Raw genomic sequence first — 25,463 nt, 5'->3', positions numbered from 1 at the left:
AAACAATAGATGTTGATGATATCGACAGCCTTTGCAATCTCAGTTATTCCATTTTTCTGATAAATCCAAAGCAATATGAAAATCGTTGTGTTCTACTGGGTCTTGAATTGAAGTCTTGCAACGAGGACAATACATATCTTGTATTAGGGAATCAAGTAAATTTGCAGGTTTCTTTTGTAAAGTTTGGAAAATGTCTTTTTTGGCGGGTTGGTTTGGTGGACTTACATTCTTGCGTGATTTCGAATTTGAAGTTGCTTTAGTTGTAGATTCCAGTGTATTGCTTCGTTCATAGTCTTGAAATAACTTTGATATTGTTTCTTTCTGTTCTAGTGTAATAGGATTTGATTTCTTCGAAAGAACTATTTTGGTCCCCGCCTCAGTTTTCCTTTTCTTATATGAAGCATTGATTTCCATCAATTCTCTATCTGCTCGTGACTTTCCCCTTTTCGCAAACGATTCAATCAATGCTGAATCATTTAAAGCAACAAAATTGGATATTGTTAATGACAAATTATGCATATCCATTATCCTCACCAATTTTGGGTCACTATTGTACAATTCTCGTGCAGATTTGCCTCCATTAAGTATGGTGATATTTGAATTATGTTCCAAGTACTCACGAAGTAGTTGAAATCCACAGTTTTTAATTGATTCTCTCATTTTATCAATTTCTTTATGAAACAGTATTGGCATTTGTCTTGTTTGTCTTACAAATGATGCTGAGCGCACACCAATTGTAATAGTTTTTGGTCTTCGTATAACTCCCTTTTCCTTATTTGACATTTTTGTCAATGATAACTCCATTGATTCGTTATCTAAATCGGTTAACCTGTTACTTAAATCACCTGAAAATACAGTCAACCAATCATAAGCATCGGCCAATGTCCAGTTCCTGGTTCCAAGGAAATTTTTAGTTGACATCATTGATTTGATTTCAACTCTATCGGTCAATTCAGATGGGTGTAATCCTCGAACAATCTTGTACAACTTTAAAGCCAAGTCTGGATCCTCTTTGATTTCTTCTTTAACCAGGGATAAACTATAATTTTCTCTAATGAATGCAATTGAATTCCTATCAGGTGGAACACCAAATCTATTAATCAATTGTTCACCCAATTTACCACCCATACCAGTAACATCAGTCAATTCGAAATTGTTTAGGAACCGGTTCAAGGCGCAGTTTCTTACAATTGTTTGATCATCAGGTTTCTTAAACCCACCACTCAATTTTGCAACTAGTTTGTTTCTCGCTAAGCCTGCTGATGTAGTGTATCCCAACTCATCATGGATTGATTGTCGTAGGTCCAATAACAATTCTGAGCCAATAGCGAGTACGACATCATCCCAGTCAAAAATCTGCGGCGCCTGTATATCTTGAGGGTCAGCGAGTTCCTTTTCTGACTCAATGATAGTTCCATACCATTGTATATCTTGCGGGAGCTTATCAGGGATACTCGGTAGTACCTCGTCGTCACTAGCATCAGAAATACGACATTTCAACTGAGGAAACTTTTCCAAAAGGGTTCCATAAACGGGTCTTCCCAAGTCAATATAACTTTCATCAACACTTGCCTTTTCCACAAAATCAAATTTGCTCTGGATAAGTCGGATAATTTTCCGACTTTCACGTCGATAATTATCCAAACTAACCTTATGATGAGCCGGATCAGGCTGGCCTTCTTCATATGTCCAATTTTTACTTCCCTTTTTGTAAACACCAGCATGAGCACATACTACATTGGGACATTTTTCCCTTGCTGATGCCACCGTATCCATTCTATTGATTCCATATTTACGTGCTGCGTAACTGACAGCAATGATGGCTTTCCATTGCTGACATACCACTGGGTCATCTTCCGTAAGACCCAAACGAATGGTCTCCACTTGAGCGAAAAAGGCATTTAAATCAACTAGAGCAATTGTCGATAACGGCAGTAAATACGCGTATTTGGGATTGTTTAAATCGCGTAAATTTTTGAATGTGAATCGAGATTTCGGAAGTGGTGAAGTTATTAATGGCAGTAGGTCTTCTGGCTTTTTGATTTTGACAGACATGGCAATTGGAGTAGAAGCTATGGGGCTGATGTACGATGTGTAATTTGTACTGTGATACTTTTTGATATCGCGCAACTATTATCGGTGTTATAATTTTTCTAAACACTTTACTATTCACTTACTTCATCTATAAACTTTAATACATAAGCTGCATCACTTACATCTCATACTTTTCACTAAAGAATTGATAGTTGTGTTCTTTTGCCCATTTTTGTGAATCATTAATCAATCCATCTGGGCCACAAGCAATGATCCAAGTATTATTGGGGTCAAATGTAAATGTTGGATTATTGATGGCAAAGACTTCATCCAACTTCGGTCTTCCTAATCTATAATGTTCCCCATTGGTTATTGAATCACCCTTGTTGGATTTTCCGTCACCAATTTCATTAGGGTCAATAGGGTTTGGTACAATTGGCTGTAGCTCGATATTCTCTTTTAACAACCCATGATTTTCTACATCGTCTTCTCCTCCAATTACAAACTCAGGCATGGTCTGTTCGCTGGATGAGTCTTGATTATCAACCCCAGTAACGTAAGCATGTACATCAGAAAGGTTCAATTGATTAAGAATAAACAAATCCTCCTTATTCAGAACACACCAAACTAAATTCACTACCACAGATGGATTTGTTGATTTGAAATATTGATAAATTGGTAACCCAAAGGAAATTCCAGAACCACCACATAATATACTTACAACTTGCGCCGTATTAAATAAAGGTTGAGGTAACGAACAATATGGACCTGTTACCAAATAAGTATTTTGAGGATCAAATTCCAATTGAGTTTTTTTCTTGATTAATACAAGCGACGTTCGAGAATCTTCATAGATAGAAGCAATAGTGAATGGATGAGTAGCCATTAGCCAACATCGAAAATTCAGAAACGAATAATTTACTCTAATATGACTTGCTGGTGACCAAATGGGGAAATTTAATGGAAGTGGTATTTTAATGATTTGCAATGTTGATGATGGGATATCAATGACTTTAATTGAATTGACTCTATAAGCAGCAAATCTCAAATACAATTGGAATGCCAACATGACTATTGACAATATTGCAATTTGCCATACTCCAGGTCTTGCATGTAACGTTATCAAGAAAACCATAAACCAAGAAGTAATATTATGAACAATGTAAAACACCCGATATGATTTACGTCTCATGTACCGTATAGATACAATTATGAGTAAAAGAAAAGGAACAATCACCACAATTCCCAAAAAATTCCACAATTTGGTAAACTTTGACCCTGTTCCTTCAAATATCCATTTAAAAGTGAAAGCCAACCCATGAATCAACGAAAGTACAAAAATCAATCTTGACAACCATTTATGGAGATTTAAGTTCTGCAAGTAATATCCGGGGTTTAAATTTGGTGAATTGGCGAAACGTAAAATTAGGAAAATATTCAATGGGATCAAACTATAGGCTATTCGACCTAATCGTTTAGCTATAGTGCTGTATTCAATAAATATGGAATGGATATTATCTTGAGCTAAATAAGTGATAATGATAACCCAGATCAATATGATGAACCAAGTTGGAGGACCTTGTAGATAAGTTAAAAGTCTATTGTGTATCCCGTTGCGTTTCCATTGTTGTATGTAGATAAATTTGAATAGTAGTAAATGTAGGGCTAGCAATAGAGATATTCCAAGTATTATATATCCATATTTTATATTTATGAAATGGTGATTACCGTGTCTTGGTTCAATTTCAATCATTGAAGTAAGTCGGGTTGTAGGAAGAGTAAGCAATATTCTCACGTTGTTTATTTGTTGTTAATTTTTTAGCACTGTGCGGCGCAGCGCATTAAGGAGACATCAGTGATTAAGAACAGCTGTGTATTACTCTTTGAATGAAGGGGACCTGTGAAGATTTAAGCGGCTAGAAGTATGATTACTAGTTGAATCTACGAAATTGGTAAAATACTTTATAGTATTTCGCAGTACCAATACGGTTGCAAACATTTTGTTTGTTTTTAATCATTGACATACATCACAATACCTAGTAAAATAATGTAGGTTGGAGATAAAACTCTTCTGCTTTGCCTAGTCAATCCACAAGTCATAAGTTTACGAATAGGGAAAGAAAGGGAAATGATTGTGACAAACTTGGCCTACACATCCTGAACTATACTAGTCAAGTTTAGCCGAATTATTTATGCTTTTCGCCGAAGCTTCCATTTGTGACAAGTATGCACAACAACTTGCCGTAAAGTTCACGAATTGAAAGTTCTAGACCTTCCATAGTTGAAGAAAAATAGAACCACACCTTAAGGACAAGAATTTTATTCCTTTAGCATATCTTTAGAGTAAATTAACACTACAGTCAATAAAGTTAGTATATGCGAACGTCGGTGATGGCAGCATGAGCCACAAGTACCCGTGATACATTTACGAAGAATTGAAAAGTGAAGAAAAAACCATATGATAGAGTTGTCGATCGCCAAGAACCTTGCGAGTATTCTCTTGTCTCTTCAAAACAGATTTGGCACTTTCTATGTACTAACTCTTAATTCCAAGATTTTTTTCCTGTACCACTTAGGAGATTCGAAGAAAAATTCACCCGTATTTGTAACCCAATGTAGAAGAAATGATCAGCAAAATTTTAAAAATTAATAATGAAATTTTGAGAGGAATAAAGAAAGCAAAAACGGTAAAAGTAAAGAGGATCACCCCCACTTTGAGAATAATGGACTTCCGTTTAGCATCAAGTGCATGATATTGTATGTTTCTAAATAGTTTATTTTTAATTTAAGGTTTTTGGAAATAGGGTATGATTGTATTCGTGTACTGAAAAGAAAAATAGAGTTTGTATTGATATTAGTGTTTAAGATCTATACAATCACAATCTGAAAGACCGAACGTCTTTGATCTTAGTGGCCCTATCTCTCGTGAGAATAAGTCAAATAAATAATCATATTTTATCCCCCCACGAATCATGTCCTATTTTGTATGTCCTCGGAAGGAAAAACACAACATAATGAAGTTGGTGCAAAATCTGAATTTCAAATTCTTCAAGGCGGATTTCAAATTTTTCTTCGAAAAGAATGAAAGAAAGAAAGAGGTGGTTACAAAAGTACAAAACTAGAAAACGTTATCGAGTCAATTGTTTATGTTGGATTGAATAAGCCACGAGTGTAATTCTTATGTTGATTATGTTGAAAGAAGAAAAACCTTTTTGTAAATGATGACGAAAGCTGCACTTCCACGCCCGTCGCTAAAGGCGGATAATCTATATTCCGTCGGTTGGTTTGGCATATGAGAGATATTGATTTATACTCTGTATATTTACCAAAAAGCTTTCCCAAAACCACGTCCGTTAGAAGAGACGAGTTGATAAAAAAAGAGCTATTTTGTTTTTTCCTGTATCGACTAGAAATGTAGTCACCGTCCAATATTGATGAAATGGAACTAATAAGGTTGTTAAAAATAGGAGACGAAGAAGAACAAAAAGATCTAGAAAATGGAATCCAGTCCGGATCAACACAAAACATAGCATCAGTACCACTACTTATTGTACTCTTTTGTAAATTACTACGAAAAGTAACAAAACTGAAAGTATAATAATTTATCTCGAGGAAAAAAATTTCAATGTCGTCACTCTACAAACATATATGCGTAACAAAGCCCAAGAAATCACAAACTAGCCACCACCACAATGCAAGAGCTCTTCAATGAAATAAGAGACATTTATATAGTGGTACAAGAATAGAAAGTGGTATGATCATTGGAAGTTATAATAATTAACGGTATAACGGGTTAAATACGAACAAAAGAAGAGAGATTTTCAATATATTATAATCGGAGAAAATGGGATCAACAACAATCAATTCGACGCAATGAAATGACGTAGTGTGTAATGTGCTTTTGTTCCAATCGGGAATAGATGTAGCCCAAACGGAGTAACGGAATACCGTAATGATTAGTGTTGTGACAATGGGGGCAGCTTGTCAACCGACATAGGTTTTTACTTTCTAATACTCGCTGTATATGTTTGTGTAAAGAAACCATTGTATAAAGCCACTATTTCATTGGCCACAGACAACAAACTCACTGTCACACACATACTAAAATAAAATGAGAAAATTTTCCTCTAGTTTTGTATACCAATTTTGTTTGACACACAACAAATGAGGGGAAATTGACTCTATAACATCAATTAAATGCATTATAAGGTACGTCATTCTTCGAGTACGTCACAGGAGATGGCACCTTTTCGGTGATCCGTCACTTAAGCTTTTGAAGCATCAATAAACTTTGTTTTGTTTTGGTCTGGTCAAGTTTGTTAGGAATTGAATGGAAGAAAAAATTGAAATCCGAAATCCGAAATCCGCCAGAACAATAAAAACAAATATATACTGTATATACTGTATATACTTAATGTAGAAATAAAACTATATGTATAAACTCTTATAAATAAAAATAAAGTTTTGAAACTTAAATTTAAATAATTGTATTAACTTATTCTTAAGCGCCAAACATATATATATATTCTATGCACCTTTTGTTAAACTGAATTGGTGACTCTACATAACATAGATGTATATTTTTACCAGCAGTACATATATATCCAACTCACAAAGACAGTAAGTAATTTCAAATAAAATTTTAGACTGGAGGATTTAAAGTGGCGTAATTCCGTAAAACGATAGACTACAGAGACAGATGAAACGTGTCTAATTCATTTTTATGCCATATTCCTCAATTTCACGTGGAAATTAAACTGAAGTCATCAAAAAGCTAGACGATATAGATTACACTAATTTAGATATAGCAATTTTAAAAGGATCTAACGTTTAACACTTTGTTACTTTGAAAATCTAGAAACACACTATTTTTTTAAATTTTTTGCAAATTGCGCATAGAAAAGTTTACATCGTATATGTCCAGAAAGGGTCAAGTGTACAAGAGAGAGGGCTTCTTTTGCAGGGATGTATCTACACCTTGAAAGTTATTCGGAACATGAGATTGTACCATGTGAGAGAAGGGGATGCTGAGACAGCGTTGTCTTAATGGAACATATAAGTTGTTTAGTGGAATAACCTACAAAACCCAGCCTTGTACTTAGCCACATTTCATCTTTTCTTTTTCCGCATTGTTTACATCTTCCTACAATTACAATTTTTATTGTTCTACTGTTCTACTATTATTTCTTCTGTCCCCTCTTTGAAGTTCTACATCTCAAAAGCAATTGTCGTTTCTTTTTCCATTTAGCAAAAGCGGAGAGATTGTTTATTGGTGCATGTGGCAAATGAAATTATATTAGCGGCTTTAGAGAACATTTCTTTTGTATCATTCATTCTGTATACAAACAATAAATCAACAATTAGAGTAAAATGGATAATGAACTGAGAAGAAGGGATAGAACTTACGTTTCTTTCGCTTTTGCGCTTGCTTTTGTTTTCATTTGACGTCTTTTCTTTAGTGAAAGTTTCTACTAGTTAAGGTTTTTCACAAGGGGCCCTACACCAAAATATACTTTGTCTAGACGAATCTGGGAAAACACAATACCTACAAAGGACACCTGACACAATAAAGTGACATATAATAGAAGGTAACAACAACAATGTAATTATTGTACAAATACTTTTCAAGATTGCTTTCCCGAAAAAAATAGAATAGTCGATAAGGAAAGATTAGCCGAATTCTATTGATATATTGAAAAGAAGGAATAAAAGAGGGATTTCTACGCGATACTTTAGTGTTTACCCCAATTTACATTCTTGTTTGTACAAGGAGCAAACTTCAAATCGAACAATACAAGTCAAAATTACGTGTATTTGATATTCTATGGGAACTTGCAGTTGCGAATTTCACCTATTTTGCAAAGGAATTTCACAAAAGTCCATATCAAACAGGAGAACGGGTAAGATTAATCGGGGGATTGTTATTGAAGGCCGTATACTATAATTGGAAGTAGTGGAGTAGCAAGCAATCTTCGTAACTATGAGGGTAAAGTTTATTGTAAAGAATGAGTTGACGCTGGATTCCGTATCCACTCAATATGGATTTAAAGCTTAAATAAAGATAATATAATGTTCACCTGAGGTTTCGGAATCTTTACTTTGTTTACTCTTCATGAACACTCCTGAAAAATAATCGTTAATATTGACTTAAATCCCCCTTGTCGAATTTACGAATATTATATTTCAAGAAAGAAGAGTGTCTACATCCTCCGTTTTTTATTTTTATTTTTTGATTTACAGCATTATTTTAAGTATACAATTAGCCACAGTTTGAACATAACTTTTTAAGGCTTCTTTAGTTGACGGATAATACAAAAAAGATTCAATATGATTAAACTATTTTTATTTTACAATAATTGCTAATTTAGGTTTTTTTAGACTATTCACAATTTTCCAAAATCGTAAATACCGACATAGTTTTTGATCAAACAAAATTTACTTAATCACGTGAAGAAACGTCTGATTTTGTATTTCAAAACGAAGTTCCACCTCAGAATGATCCATAACAATCCTGTTCTCCTCTCTTGGTAAACAATTTTAAGATGAGGAGAAGTGAAAATGTTTATTCACCCTTTCATGGCGTTTTCCTCAACGATTATTGTGCTCTTGCTTAGCCACCACTCATTCATTCTTTTCTTTGCTTTGCTTTTTACGAAATATAATTCGGAATTAACTACACTTTTTAGTACTCATCACTAGAAAGCTCATTTCTAGTCTCCTAAGCTGTTGATTGTCTACATGCAAGAGATATTTCGGAAGCTACGTGAATTCCGAAATCCATCAATACACGTGTTTTACTTGAATTTCACATTGTGATACAACTAGCTACGTGTATTCATATATCCATCATAACATTTGATCTAAAGCTCTATTGTTCTTTTTCTACTTAATTGTGGTTTATTGTTTTTATTGATGATGATGTAATAAGGGGAACATATACATACCAGATTTGTGCGCTTAACTAAATAACTTTAATTTAGTATAATACTCAAATTGTGGCGGTGCGAGTTGAAGACTTATACAAAGTTGACATTTTGAACCATTATGTTACATATATTATATATGCGCGCTATGTAAGTGAAGATTTTGTCGGTGCTTTTACCAATGATGTCATTGGCGCATCTATACATAATATTATTATTTTGTTTATTTTTGAAACCTTATTTATCGTTACATCATCAACTAAAAAATTAAGTATCTTACCAAACTGCATGTATACTATCAGTCTTAACTACTATGATATCTATGTTCTCTAAAATATGCGATGTTGAAAACGCGTTTGTACTGTATACAGCCCATTCTTTTAAATCTTTGTCTATTTTATTTGTGTGTATGTTTCCTTGAATTCCTTGTTCAATTGACTCAACCAAGAACAAAGTATGATCATTCAATCTTTGTTCTCTTTGAACTTCCTCGAAAATAAGGTGGATATCTTCACTTTTCTTTAATTGAATGCTGTATTCAGCCGTAGCCGTAAATATTTACTCTTACGTCATTTGTAAACTTTGACTCTCTTTCGTTAGTGATGATTCATTGATCTTCCTGCATAATTGGAACAGGAATTATAATACTTGTGTATGTATGCATCTCGGCTTATATATATGTATAGTTACTTAAAGTTAAATACACAAATCCAAGAACGATTTGTAAAAAAAGAGATTGTTCTAGACCTTTCTTTTTGAAATCCGTTATTTCCCTTTTCTTTTAAGTTATTGTTCTTTTCATTTTTCATTGTCCTCTTTTTCTATTCGTCTATATATATAATGTGGTGGCGTATGAATGCAGATTTTATATTATTTCACTCTCCTTATTTCTTATTGCAGTAATAAAAAAGTCAAATCAGTTGTCTCATATCAAAGTGTAGTTAATTTTGGTTTCACTTTCGGAACAGGTCTCAAAATAATTGTAATCCGAGGACTTCTGAAACTATTCGTAAATAGAAGAAGAGACAGCTTGTGTAAATACTAGAGTAATTCCATTCTTTTTGAATAAAGCTTACAATCTAGCTATCTAGCACTTTCTTCGTTTTGTAACCCAATGAGATTAGATTTCTTTTAAAGTCCAATTTGTTAAACGAAGTTTGTGGCGAATTTGACTTTTTCTTTCTTTCTCTCTCTTACCTTTTTCTCTTTCTTTTTCTAGTTAGCGATACTCAAAATAGAAACTAACCACAAAAACTAATTAAATACTCATTCTAGACCATTTTCATACATCTACCAAGTATCCATTTTCCCACAAGTGTCCTTGGGTGTTCTAAGACCTTGAGTGGTTACCGAAAGCAGATTCTTAGTCATCATTTTGTGTGTATTCGTAAGCAGAAACAACACAACTGTGTTCTGAGATTGAGTTTTATTTTTTTTGCACTATAGTATAAACAGTTCGCGATCTCCGGTTTCTATCCGTGGTTCTTGTCTTGAAAATAGACGGTATTGTTTGCATTGTTTCATACAACAATGTTTGGCTATTAGTAATTGAATGCTAATATGCCACTTTTTGGCTAGTTAGTTCGTTACATTGTTACATATAGATAACATCTTATGGTTTGTATACTTTTACAGACTTACTGTTGATTACAATACCACACTATCAAATTAAGCTTTATGTCGTATTTCCTGACCGTTAACGTTCATCAAAAAAATATCTTTGGGGTTACAATTGTAACGAGAATTGGTGGCAAACAGGATGTTTTCTTGGTTATCAACCCAACGCCAACAGATAGCCCAACAGAATTGGCACCTTCATTGCTACTGTTGTTGTGTTTTGCGTCATCTGATTGTAATGGGTAATGAAAACATGGCTTTTTCCAGAAAGAAAAAGGCTGCGTGGAACTTGCATGATCACAATAACAAAAACGGGAAGAACAAAGCAAAGCTGAAAAACAATAAATCTCACACATTAAACCCGTTGATATTCTATTGTGTATTAAATTATTACAATCGCAAATGGTGGCTAATTATTACCAAAAGTCAAGGTTCAATATGTTATATCTTTGCGACTTTCCCCCTAGCTTCAACAAAGGGAAAACAACACCGGAATCAACGGAAGTCCGGAATAAAGAAAAAAGCATAATTTAAAGTTAAGCTTTTTTAACTTTGTCATTTTTAAAAAATTGACCCTTTTATATCTTGTTCTTGTGTATTCTAGACCAAGCCCTCCTTTTAATATTGGTTATATTGTTAGTATGAGGATTAGAATTAAGCCTACTTGAGGCCGCGTAATAGGTTTGGGTCCAGAATTTTGTGTGGTTAAACAACTTTCTCTCTTACGGTTTCGTCTTTGAAAATCATCTAATTGAACAAGAAAATTGAAGTACTTGCATAAAAATATTTAACTGGAAAGAAACGCACATGCAATTACGAGTGTTCTGTTTGTATTGCAAGAAAAACGAAACAAAAATTCTATGACTTGTGTTGGACAAAAGTCTGTAACAGTAAGAGTCTCCCCCAAATCAAAGTTGAAAACTAATGCGTTACATCAAAAAAAAAAAATGGACAGAGTTGTATTTGACAGTTACATTTTTGCTTCTTCTTTTGTAGATAATTTGCCACATTGGAAATACAACAACAAAGTTGTCAAAAAATATTAATCGAAGAAAATTTTAAGACAATAAATTTTTGTTGTCTTTGGGCGATTTTGGTTTACTGAAATAGGAGAATATGGTTGGGCGTGGGGGATCTTTTCTACGGCATGGAAACAAGCCCTATCTTCTAATGAGAAACCAAAAATACGAAATTCTCTCAGCCCCATCTGGAACTTCGGAATTCAATTTTGATATCTGATGAAATCCGGGACAAGCTAGTAGAAAAATTTTACAAATTGAAATCCATTGAAAATGCTATATTGTGTTACAGTCCTACATATAGTCCTTTGTATGAGGAGAAAAGAAAATTTTATCTCGAGGATAACTATTTATGTACAATGGATTAAATGTTTTTTTAATATGTGTAAGCGGAGAAACTGGGATGCCTAAAATGAAAAAAAAAAATTCTAGACTTCCGCCTTCTATTTTAAAGTTTTGTAATTTGTACATATGCACAATTTATAAAAAATAAGAGTTTTCCAACCAATTAGCATTTTATGCATGGCTAATCTTATATTATTATTTTAGTGTGTTACGTAATAGTGATGTATTATCACTTACTATAATATAACAATTATTAACATCTTGTGCATAATGCATACAGAGAAAACCCACATTGTTATAGTGTAGTATGTTTGTTAAAGAAACCAACGTGCATTGCATGAACACATTCTTCGAATTGAGGCGCATATTTTTTCTTTCTACGTTCTATGTTGTTCGATATGACTTTTTATTCAACCTGTATACTATGGCGCCCACCTTAAAAGGGCTTTCCTCCCATGTGACAGCTTGTTCTTGCAAAATTATCTATTTTTTTTTCCGTCCACTCCGAGGAGAGTAAAATCCACAACTCAGATCTCGTGCAACGAAAGCAAGTTAAATCTATCAATTTCTCCTCATTGGCAAAATAGCCAATGTTTCAAATAATGCGTGTGTGTGTGTGTGTGTGTGTGTGGAAGAGAAACCAAATCAGTCCACACCTTTTAGTTCTAAAGTGATGTAGAAGAAAGAACACATGGTGATGTTTTTTTTGACGTAATGCACGCACATACACATATAACATCCATTACATTATAAGCCTTTGTGATTCTTTGTTGTTTTTTTTATTTTATTTTTCAAATTTTAAATTACACATTTTGTAACTACTCAAATGGAGAACAAAAAGCTAATTTAAATTTATTTCACATTACACAAAGTTTTTATATAATACGTCGTGCATATTTCATTTTAAGTGCAACTTGTAACGACATAAATTTTAATATAATATGTATTATTATTATTTATTATAAGTCTCACATTAAACTTTGGCTTACTCTGACATCACCCTTCCCCTTGTACTTCTACTCCTCCTTTCTCAAAAAGAAGGGCATACATGACATAATACCCACTGGTTCCAAACCAACAACAAAAAAGATTATAAATAGAAGTTGTAATTCCTACTCTTTTTTGAAAGCACCACTCCCTTATATATCTAAATCATAACGACATAGTTTCATAACAACACAAGAACTGATAACTTTTAATTACTAGAATAAAGTATCATACACCAAATCCAAAGTTAGAACATCTCCAATATTTCATATAGGAGATCTAGAGTTACTACTGTCGTTGTTGCTATTGCTACTACATTAAAGTCAATTGATTTCAATAGTCGTTTGTCACAATCACACTTCCGAACTATAGAAATACAATAGAACCACAACAACTTCTTCTTGTTTTGTCTTGTGTGTACCGCCCCAAGGAACAAAACAAACTATCGTCTTGGACATTCGTTTTTTGACTTTCTCACACGAACTTTGGAGTCCGTTACACAAAGAAGGAAGAATAGAAATTATTTTCTTCGAGGGAGATTACTGCACGTTGTCTTAGTTTAAAAATAGGTGACATAATCGCACTACCATTGTTTTAATATATCCCTTGTTACATCTCAGTCAGTGGAGTTAGCGTCATTCTACAAGAAATTTGTCGTCCCACGGAGTTTTAACTAAAAAATTACAACAAGGCAATTTAATACATTTGTACACAAACTAATTTCCTCAGAAGTGAAACACTGAAGGTAGTGAAACACAGTTTGTATTCAGAACTTTATTTAAAGGTTAAGAATTTCCCACAGTTCACACTTTTTGAGCCAACCCCCCTGACTCAATTCAACAATTACATTCCAACACTAACCACTACTACTACAAACATAACTACTACTTTCCACACAATGGTTTATCAAACAGAGGCAGCCAAATGGAAGGCTTATCAATTCAGTGACCCCTTTGCTGCAGGTTCATTCTTTGTTTGTAACAAACTCAATCGTTTCTTTTGTCGTCCAGATTGTGATGTTAGACCTAGAACCAATTTGAAATCAGAAATCAAATTCACCACAAGTGCCAAAGAAGCAGTTGAATACGGATTTATACCTTGTGAATCTTGTGATCCAATGAATAGTACTGCCATTGACATTGGTTTACTTATCAAGTGTGTCTCATCTGTTAATACAAAGATTGGATTTATGCCACCGCTTTTGGATGAAAATGAGGACATAAATTCGAAAAAGATTAAGGAAAACATTTTGGAATCCAAGAGAGCCAATGAGGTACAAATATTAAAGACAATTGGTGGTGGTGGCGATCATGTTGGTGGTCGTCGTGCTTCAATGTCTGCGGCTTCTACATTGCATCATGGTAAAGAATTAAAGGATGCTGAAAATGCAGGACTTTCAAAGAATGATTCTGACCACTATAGACTAGTGGATTTGGCATGTCGTCATTTGGCTCTTGCGGCTGCTGTTAATGTATTTCAACCAAAACCACTTGCACCCACTCCGGAGGAAAGCAATTTATCCACAGCAAACGGCTCCAGTGGCTCTAGTAGTGGTTCCAGAAAGAGAAGAAGAAGAGGTGGTGTGCTTGGCTTTAAAGAATTGGCAGCCAAATCTAAATTGAGTGCATGGCATTTTCACAGAGTTTTCAAATCAGTCACTGGATTGACTCCGAAGACTTATGGTGACAAATGCTGGGAATTTGTCAAAAAGGTTAAAGAAAGTGGAGAGTATACTTCATTTGAGGCTTACAACTCACCCCAATCACAATCCCCAAAATCTACAACACCAAATTCACCAATGTATATGTCTATGAAAGAAGCTAAACCACCGGCAAGCAAGAAAGTAAAGTTGGAACCACCATCATCGCCAGCATTGTTTACTACTCAATCAATTGCTGACGAAAAGAAGTTGGCTACCCAATCAATCACCCCACCGCATTCTGCTGCTTCAATGACGGGTCATTTCCCACATTCACATCAAATTCAACCATTGACCCCACCAAATCAATATACATCTCCATCAATAAGTCAAATGAATACAGTGCAATCAGTGATACCCGACTCTTTCTACCCAGGACATCATCATCAACCATCACTTGACGAACAGTTGCAAGCATTGCCTAATTTAGACTTTGATTTGTACGAAGGAGAAGATCTACAACAACAAGAACAACAAGCATTACACATGAAGGCATTCTCATTCCCTGACTTGTCCAAATTCCGTACCATTTCATTGTTCCAGAACAATAACAACCAGCATCACAATTCGGCCAATCCATCATTATTCCAGTCAAATAATAACAATACAACTTTACCAAACAACACCCTACATTTAGGCTTTGATGAAGACGCTGGACCAATGGATCCAGTGGATCCAGTTGATTCAATTGGACAAGTTGATTTTAGTGACTACATCAACAACACAAGCCAGGTCAATAACAACAACTACATCAACCAACTACAACCACCGTTGTCAACATCATCTGCCTCGTCCACTTCTTCATCATCAACACATGCACCAAGCCAAAGTATTGACTCTATAGCATTACCACAAGATGAAGAATTTGATTTTACTGATGCTTTTACTCAAGACGTATTCACACAACCTACATCTGCTGTTGACTCTACGTTTTCTCCATTTGATACCACCGGTGTTGTTGCAGGAACAGGGGCAAACTTTAATGATGAGTTGGATTTCACCATGAATCCACAATTGGTTTCAACTATAATAGATTAAAATGCTGATGCGGAATTTCTTTCCTTTCTTTGTTTATAACGTTTTCTTTATAACTTTGTTTAATGATTATAGTTTTAATTACATTCTTTATGTTTAGTTTTTGATCAATAGAATGTCTGGTACTCCCTCTGGAGGAAGTGTTGCGGAAACAGTAAGAAGAGTTGAAGCCGTTAATCTTGCCTTTTGAAAAAGCGTTGGTGATGTAATTAGAAGAGTAAACAATTGACATCATCCTCTCAGCCACTATTCATAATTCATTAAAGTGTTATTGTTATACTAATGGTGATGTAATTGTTTTTTTTCAAACAATATCCAAAAAGTTTAATTCTGTATAGTACTGCATATTGAAGGGGGAGTCGGTAAAAATATATTAGCTAGAATGAAGGAGTGAGTTCCTTCTGGATCAGACTGCTAAGTGAGAATGTTAAAGTCTCTTCTCCCGTGTGCTTTTACTGTTCATTCCCATTCCTCGTCGCCTCTCATACAAAGAAACTCCTCGACTTGTCTCAACCTTCCCCACTTTTTATTACAATGTGTGTGTCTCCGTATATCAATCCTGAGAGAAAAAGAAAAAGAAAAAGAAAAAGAAAAGGAAAAGAGAAGAACCAGGGGGGAGTGGAAGTCCGCCCCTGTGGAAAATGCTAAGTGAAAAATAAAAAATGTATTATATCCAAAAAGAGGGGGGTAGAAAAAGAAAACTCACAATGACTGACTGACTCACTAACTGGCTGATCACAAGTTTCGTATAATTAATTGTGGGAGAACAAACGTTTACTCTTTTTATTGTGGAGGAGGAGAAGGAAAAATTGAAAGGAGATAATGAAGTGAGACATTACGCTAGCTATTGTTTCTTTGAGCATTTGTTTGTCTCAAATTTAGTGAAATGATCACTCAATTACTGTTAGAGGAAAATGGAGTAAATGAGGAGAAAGAGGAGGTGAGGAGATTGAGTAATGGAAGTTTGTTGAAGTTGTCTATAGTGGTCCTCGGAATTTTGTGTAACTCAACAATATTGAGTTGAAAAGATAGATTGGAGACGTCCATTATTATCTACACAAAGAATGGTAGTGACAACTTGACACCACGAGTGTTGAAACATAGACATGTAGCTATGACCGTGATAACTGAAGTATATCACAGAGTGGAAAGTCAATCAATGTGAAATCGAATAAATGTTTCACCTCTGCGCCACCGCGCACAAAATATAAAACCTTTTCGGTCGGTTTCGCTTGAGTTAGATTCAAATAGAACCAAGATCTTTTTTTTTTTTCCTGCGATACACACACGCAAATTACAAATCATTCGAGTCAGTCTAGAACCATGAACTTTTTGTATTTTTGTATCTTTGTTCACAATTACACAAGGATGTCTTTTATTTATATCCCCGAATTGTGGCGTGAGGGTTCTGCGGTGAGCGGGGAACTACAAAGAAACCACACAATTAACACTAAATGATTCTGGTTTGGGGGAGGTTAAAGAGAGAAAAAAAACATACGATTGTAAATAACTTCACCTTCATAGAACTTTGTCATTGTTTTTCTTCCGAAGGCAAGAGGTCTCGGAGAGATTCAACTTCTCTGACAAGTGACGTGACGAGGTTATGCACGACGCTTGTAGGTTTCAAAATAAAAAGAGATAATGTTTTGCATATATTATGCAATGGGAGATGTATTGAAACGTGGGTGGTTTAAAGTAAATGGAGAAAGAGGTAGTGTACAAAATGAAAAGATTTACGAGATTTGCATGAGAACTAAATCAGGATGGGTTAAAACCTTTCTGTTTGTTTTCAACTAGTTCTTGGCTTGGCTTCCTATTATGAGGTCAATGAAACTGGGGTCGTTATTAGAGCTCCTTTGTCCCTTGCCTTCAGCCCTTGTCAATGGGTGAATGGAATGGTTAGTAAACTCCGGGAGCGAAAAAGAAAAGTTTGGAAGAAAATGTAAGAAAAAGGGGGGCAGGGGATGGAATTCGAAATTGACAATAAAAATAATTATAATTTGATTAAGAAATTACACATTTACAATGATTATTTCGATTGTTCTACTTCTCTATTCTAATCACATTTCCCAACATTTCCGAAATCCGTTACCCTTCAGTGTTAAAAAAAAACAAGTAGAGCCATGTACATATGATGCACAGACTAAAGAGCTTAAAATGACAATAAAGGCCATTGTATGAAAAGTTTTCTAACCATAAAAGGAGAAAAAGGAGAACAATAAGTGTGATAGGAGTTACGGATTCAAACAATAAGAAAAAAGGAGAGTATTCGATATACAGAGCGTGGAAAAAATGACGTGGTTGTTACAGGAGAAGAGTCATTTTAAATCAAATGGTTAAAGATGTCAAAACTGCAGAAACTACCATACATCAAACTGCGTATATCCATCGACCATATCCCAAATTTATCCGTGTAAACCTTTTTTTAGCACTGCAACTCTAAATAAAACCTTGGTCGTCGTAGTATAGTACTACTTATGCCCTGTACTAAATGAAAAAGTAAAAAAAAAATAGTAGTGTACCTTGGAAAAACAATATCTTATCTTATTATATTTCCAATTTTGGGTTTAATTTGTTTATTGTTGTATGAATGAAGAAAGAAAGTTTGATAATGACGTCATTGTAAACAGAGGAATTCAAAGAATACAAGCCTCTTGAGTAACCATTGCGAACGGAATTCTTTTGAAGCTGACTCTAGTTCCTTTCATTCAGTGAGAGAAAAGTGTTTAAATAATTCTTTGTTAATCACTTCCAACAATTCGACTTCTTTTAATCTTTTCAACTTTTTCCGAGGGATTTTCTTTTCCTCACTCGATCTTTTTTATGCACGTTCTCTCTCTCTCTTTGCATAGTTTTACAAGAATTCTTGCACAAACTACACATATGTATGTCTTTCGAATAAACGTGCATTTGCGCATACTACATACAATCACTTTGTAAAAATGCAAAGACTAAAGTTTTCAAGGAAATGTTAAACGGGTACGTAATCAAAGATAGCCTACTGCTTTTTTTTTTCGTAATTAAAATCAGAATCAATTGCGAGTTTCTCATGCACAATTCAAATTCACTGCAATGTAATTAGAAGAAAAAGAAACCTATGGTATGATGCATCGAAGAAAACGACATGATATCTTTTTACTTTCATCTCTTTGAATCAGTAGAAACTAACATATTTTTGGTGTCTTCTTGGCATTTGACTGTGGAAAGTTTAACTACAAACATCGTTTGCTGTGCAGTTACCCACGGGAATGCATAATCTCGATGCAGCTTTAATTTCTCTCTCGTTTTCGTTGATCAATTTCCCCGTTATAAGAGACTGAATAGTTTGAGATCCTTAAGCTGCCTTGTATTATATTATCTTCAAAATTGTGAGTCATGAAATTCCCCGTCAGCAGCCGAGAATGCACTAGCTTGTCGTAGAGAAATGATCGATCAGATGTGAAACCATTGACTTGTTCCCATCACTTTAAACAATGTCTCTGTGTTTAGTTCATTTAAACAAGTAATGGTAATCTAGACTTGGGGCAGCAAGTTTTGGACGGTCTGAATATCCCTGAATGTAACTAACCATTGCTTTATCCGTTATTTTCACTCAATAAACTGTGACTTTTCAAGACCTATTCAATGTTTTTGCCTTTTTGCAATAGACTGTGCATACGGGTTAGACTTAAAATCTCTATGTGTGAGCGTGGAAAACCATCATTAATCTTGCTTTTAGACGATGCTTATTTTGATCAGGCGATATGGTCATTGAGGCTTCTTATGCTAGTATTGAAAAAGCATCTGGTGAAGGTGCATACATGCATAGTTAAAAGAAACAGAAATTCCGTAGTTACTAAAATTTGACTAAAAGTGTCGTTTGCTTTAGTAATAATTCCCTCTCAACTAATATCGTTTAGCAACCCCAACTTTCATTATATGAACGATGGACTTTAGTTGGTTTCTATGCCAGATTTAAATTTTGATTTCAGTCATAAGAAAAAAGACAAGTAAACTACTTTCGAGATTCGTTTTAATCTTTGCATGAAATATTGAAAAAGAAATTTCGTGTTCATTGCATGTGTCACTCTATATAGATTTTTATACTTTTCTCAATTCAAGCTTTTCACGGTTTTATTTTATTTTTGCAACTGGTAGAACCAAGACTAAGAACAATACTTGGCATATTATGCTAGCTTCTAACCCATTTTAAGTCTAATCTAGACCCCTAGCTAAAAGCTAAGGCCTTAGTATAAAGATTGATTAAAAAACTTCAAGCTTTTCTGGCAAAGCAAGATCGAACTATGTTTAATTCTATCGAGAATTTGGATAAATGAAACAGTCTGTGTGTTTTTGCCAAATCACCTGTTTTACCAAGGCAACGCACGTTTTCAATGCAATACATGATTCACCACATAGGATAATCCTCACTTCATAAATGGGATGCCTCATTCTGAGTCATCGATGACCTTCAAAAGTACTACCGAGGCGGGATGAGAAGGAGTACATTTCAAAAGCTTTGAATAATAGGCTATGCAGAATAAATAAAAGAAGGAATAGACGGAATTAGCAAGTATATATGTATGGAAAATTTTGGCGAATAGTTGCATACCACGTATAAATCCAGATTCTACTTTTGACACTTGACATCTTAAGTGATACTTTTTCACTTGATCGTCGGTTTTTTGCTGCGGCTAAAACTATCTCAAGAGCAAAGAAGAGTGGAGTTAAAATGAAATAATTTGCATTTACGGAGATCTACAGCAGTTCAAGAAATCAGAATGAAAATTAGGGATTGAAAACTTTCGAGGAATATAGTTTTATACAATCAGAGATGTTTTTTCACATGTGATGAAAATATTAGGGTTCAATTAGTAATCTCTGACTCAAAGATTATTCTTAAGGGTATAAAATAACCAATTTTCAAAGAAAGGTTTGATTTCGCTTTTCTCCGCCATATTTTAGTCTGATTTCCTTGATTAAAATTATATTTAGAGGAATTTAAATTGAGTTCAATCACAAAAGAGTTTCAACACTATTAATTTATGCATTTGAGGTCTAAAATATTGACCAACGGTTTTGGCAAAAAAAAGAATTTTTTAGCTCTTGATTATTTAGACTCTTTAGTTATTAGACTATTTTAGACTATACTCGTTAGCTTAGAGTTCATTTTTAGTTTATGGTTTATGGTTTATGGTTTATATAGTTTTTTAGTTTGCAATGAATAAAGCTTTACACAAAAGAATAATTACATTCTCGACTTTGTGCATAAACTAAAAGAGTTGAAATGGTTTTAAAAACTTAAACCGCGGTATTTCCCATTCTTGCAATTCTCTGAAAAACACTCCGAACAACTACACTTCAAACTAAAAACGAGGTCTATTATTGTTTTAAATATTTCGGTTTTTCCGATGTAGGATTTCCAGAATGTATATTATTGACCAATAAAGCACGAATACCGATCTTTTCATACCACACTCCGGAAATGTGTTACATGGGTCGAGTTTTGACAAAATATCAACTGCTCTCTTCCACGCCAACTTTGTAGATATCCGTTACCTATTTAGTGAAATGTGACACGACATCCCTATAGTATTATGAAGAAGATCCATAATATGTAAGATTGAAGGTTGTTTCTTTTACAATACGCAGTCTGCGCAAACTTGAGTTTTCAACTTCAAAAAATGAAAAAAACAAGTCACACAACTAAGTTTACATTATGCTTATAGGTTTCAATTGCTTTGAATGCAGAAACAGAATCTGGAAACTGGGTAAAGATTAATTAAAACTGTCAAAGACAATGCAAAACTGTAGCTAAAGTGTAGTTAGAGATGTAATGTAATTAAATCATCAACCCATTTATCTTCAAAGATAATAAGAGCGATGATGTGCACATTTCTACAAACGCGTGCTTACTTTCAAACTTTCATTATGCATCCAGTGCCACTACGTTATTATATCAGTATATCCAAATGCCCCTTTTAGTATTCTTTTTAAAAAAACAGAAAGAGCTCTCGGTCAAGATCCACTCCACAAACCACCTTCCCTCCTCTCCTCTTTTTCTCAATCAATCAATTCGGCAACTAATCCCAACAATTTGTCATGAAACTGTTTCTTATCCTTTGTTTTCTTATCATGATACAATTGTTGTTGAATTTTAAACAATTCATCAATTTGAAACAAGATGGATTCGACATGGGAAATTAATCGTTTATTGCCAACGCATTTCAATGGTGAATAAATCTTGTGTATCTTAGTCTTGTACGAAGTAGATGTAGAACCAATACCATTACCATTGACAGTTCTTTTATCTCCTTCATTCACGTCTGATTGTGCCATGAATTGAGTGTCAGACTTATCTTGATTGCCCAATTGTTGCTGCAGTTGCATCTTTTCATTATCAATATTCATTTCAATCGTCTTAATCTCCCTAGCTCGTAAATTGACAAATATCGTCCTCGTGGTAATCTTAGAATACTTGTAATTATTTTGATAATATATCAAATCATTTTTCATTGAACTCATCACTTGTTGTTCTAATTTGGGATTTATGGGGCATGATTGGAGAATAAATTCAGGTCGATATTCATCGCAGTATCCAACACATGGTAACAAGATGTTGTGTTTGAAAATGGTTGAGGTTGTTGTAGGAGTTTCACCTTCACATGTTGTTGCTTGAGCTGTGTCCTTATTATCAAACTGGCAATCAACTTCATAAATTGTGTCCTGTTTCTTACATTTAGGTGAGCTTTCCATAATTTGTTTGCACTTGAATTGGATTGTTGATCGATTATATTCAGCAACATTTTTAACAAGTCGATCACTTACAAAAGGCGTATACACACTCGTCTTTGATCGCTTCACTTCAAATACATTAGAAATGCCATTCCCATTATTGTGATTGTGGCCATGATGTTGACTTGTTTGGGTGCTATGATTCTCCGTTAATGATGACGACGAATGAGATGATTCTGACAATTGTTCCTCACTCATTGAATTCATACCCAAATCATATAAGTCATAAAGTGACTGAGTCCGTGAAATTTTACTAGGTGTCATTGACATCGGTGATGCAATTGAATTGGTATAACTTGATGATTGCCAATTAAAATCATCATGTTCAAATGCTGGTGATGGTGTTCTCAACGATTGATGTGATGGTTTCCGCATTCCTAAACTGGGGGGCTCGTCAAAATATCCACCCATATTATTACTCGAGGTATGCTGTTGATTACTAAATGAATTTTTCCATTTCTCCATAAATGAACCACTGCTACCAGCACCAGCACCAGCACCAGCACCAAACTTGGACAATGAATAATTAGACTGTAGTGATGAATATGATGAATTCAATGATGATGAAAGTTGTGCTAATGATGCAGATTTAGAAAGTGATGATGATGCTTGTGATGTTGTTGGTGTGTTTATAGGAATACCCACAGTTGGCCCTTGTGATGATTTGGGTCTATTTATGGGGATACTAACGGCAGATGGTTTTACTCGTGAAACTTCAAGCACATGAGAATTCAGATTTGCCCTTTCAGTTATTATACTATTAGTCAAAGTTGAAGGTGAATTCCAATCATCGTCGGTTGAGTATTTCTCATCTTCAGGGTTATCATCACTTTGTGATGCATCGGCAGCAGTAACACCGCTATTGTGATTATGCATATTAAATACATATTGATCTGTATCGCCACATTTCACAGACTCAGTATTAGCAATTAATCCATTCAAGATGAAAATTAGCCGCTTGGCCACTGCTGGATTTCCTGTCATTACAACCACTCGTGTTACTTCTCGAGTATTGCGTGAATTATTGTAATATGGCCTCAGTCCTAAAGATTTCCTATGTCGCATTAGTAGCGACATCAACGTAGCAAGAAACGAGGGATTTTTATCAGTGTGAGTATTACCGAAAGGTGTATTACACCTTCCATCTTTAAACTCAAGCCAGTTAAGAGTTTCCAATATCCAATTCATTAAGCTCGAATTATAACTTGTCTTGTTGAGTTTCATAAAATAATTTGTATTTATTAATCTGGGCGTATTATTATCATAATGTACTAGCTTGACAAGTTTCCCCAATTGAGCATGTAATTCGAAATCATTTTGTAAAATGTAATTGGGAAATTGTAATCTCTTCTTCACTAAATACTCGCACCCATTGCCATTATCAATAACCAGGTTCAATTGTAAAAGTAGTTTCCGATACACTAATTTTTGCAACAAGGTTAAGAAGTGGGATATTTCACTCCATTCATTAATAATATCTTCATGTACAAAATTCCCACATTCTAAAGGTATCACTACTCCAATGGAAAATCTGCTATTAATTTTCAAATCATGAAGTTTCACCCTTGATTCCTTTGTCGTTGTTGCTGATTTAGGTTCCCAATCATCACCACTACCTTGTTGAAAAGTTGCATTTGGTGTGTATACTTCTGCATCACTTATAGAAAATAGTCGTGTTATCAATACCGCGTGATATGATGTAGATGAGTTTGTAATAGGGGGTAATGTATGTAGTTTGGTGATTGTTTGTACTTCATTAGTAGGTAATCCACATCCAAATGACAAATCATTCAAATCAGTGGTATTGTGGTATATACGCAGATTAGTCAGTTTCTTCAATGAAACGCGTCTCAGCTCTTGACATTGTTGTAAAGGTGATTGAAGTGGCGAAGTAGATTGTTGTTGTTGCTGCTGTTGCTGTTGTTGTATCAGTTCAAAAGCAGTATCAAATAAGATTTCCTTTGACCGTAGATTACCTCCATCTTGAGATATAATGATTCTGAAATATTTACTATTAAATTGAAAAGGCTTCAACAGATTAGCATTGCATGTACCATATAGTATTTCTCTAGAATGTGAATCCTCAAATGGTGTTGTTATTGGAGGTGAAGCCAGGGATGAAATTTGCGGCGGCGTATGTACTTGAGTTGAGGGAGGATTATGTTTGAATAATCTACCAAGCATTATTGTTCGATGTGGTCCATACTATCCCTCACTTTCCCTACGTCTCTCATTCAATGGTATCCTGGAGGTGCCTCTTATTCTTTATATCAATAGATATGTGTACAGTGTAAATAGTGTAGGTGTCTCTTAAGAATTGTCTGTTGATTCTAAGTATTCCTGTTTTTGGTTGTTGTTTCTTCTGCCAAGATTTTTTAATGCATGATACAAAAGAAACAAAAAGAAATACTGTATGTTCTGGAATAGCTCTACCAACTGTAAATCGCCCTTTTAACTGATTCACACTCTCTCTTGAATACAACTACATGTACTACTCTTAAATGAAACATGGAGGATAGATGTATTCACAATATTCTTATTTAGGTGCCACACCTCTATACTCGAAGTTTGATTCCACTAAAAAAAACTGTTCTTTGTAGACCTTGCCGTTTATAATTAAAAACGGCAAAATTTCAATTTCGCTTGTTCAGCTTCAAAGGAGTGGACTCTTTCTTTTGTGTGGAAAACAAAATAATAACAGGCTAGTTGGAATGGAGTGATTCCGTATAACTTTTTAACCATCCATTAAGAAACTCCTTTCAAAACGTCTTCAGGCAATAAAACGCCGATGAGTATATTTTATTATCTGGTTCTCGGTACGTTAATCAACTATCACATTGATTAAAAATCTGGTTGTTTTTGTACGTATGTAAAACGGTTTATGTAATGATTACATTAAGAGAATTTCGGGAAAGGTAAAACAATCACAACCAATTCCGAAAAATGCTCTCAGTAAACCGAGCCCATTTCAACCAGAGCATTTTTGAGCCACCCTTACGCTCTCATTGGACTATAGAAAGGTTTATCAAC

At 34.5% G+C, this 25,463-nt stretch overlaps 4 protein-coding genes across 4 annotated transcripts; 1 reads left to right on the top strand and 3 right to left on the bottom strand. All coding sequences in view use genetic code 12, as the record gives it.

The window, feature by feature from the left end:
• Positions 1–39: 39 nt before the first annotated feature.
• Positions 40–2,055, bottom strand: CORT_0A10780 (Rad32 protein; the record flags this gene model as incomplete). The annotated part of the gene is made up of 1 exon (XM_003866853.1): positions 40–2,055. The coding sequence occupies one exon, from the start codon at positions 2,053–2,055 to the stop codon at positions 40–42; it is 2,016 nt and encodes a 671-aa protein (XP_003866901.1).
• Positions 2,056–2,212: 157 nt separating this feature from the next.
• CORT_0A10770 (Aim14 protein) lies at positions 2,213–3,787 on the bottom strand (the record flags this gene model as incomplete). The annotated part of the gene is made up of 1 exon (XM_003866852.1): positions 2,213–3,787. The coding sequence occupies one exon, from the start codon at positions 3,785–3,787 to the stop codon at positions 2,213–2,215; it is 1,575 nt and encodes a 524-aa protein (XP_003866900.1).
• Positions 3,788–13,823: 10,036 nt separating this feature from the next.
• Positions 13,824–15,662, top strand: CORT_0A10750 (Adaec protein; the record flags this gene model as incomplete). The annotated part of the gene is made up of 1 exon (XM_003866851.1): positions 13,824–15,662. The coding sequence occupies one exon, from the start codon at positions 13,824–13,826 to the stop codon at positions 15,660–15,662; it is 1,839 nt and encodes a 612-aa protein (XP_003866899.1).
• Positions 15,663–21,701: 6,039 nt separating this feature from the next.
• Positions 21,702–24,617, bottom strand: CORT_0A10740 (Lst4 protein; the record flags this gene model as incomplete). The annotated part of the gene is made up of 1 exon (XM_003866850.1): positions 21,702–24,617. One exon carries the CDS (start codon positions 24,615–24,617, stop codon positions 21,702–21,704), a length of 2,916 nt encoding a protein of 971 aa, XP_003866898.1.
• Positions 24,618–25,463: the final 846 nt, after the last annotated feature.

This window comes from Candida orthopsilosis (genome assembly GCF_000315875.1).
Source record: "Candida orthopsilosis Co 90-125, chromosome 1 draft sequence".
NCBI lineage: Eukaryota > Fungi > Ascomycota > Pichiomycetes > Serinales > Debaryomycetaceae > Lodderomyces > Lodderomyces orthopsilosis.
This window is presented reverse-complemented; position numbering and strand designations above follow the sequence as displayed.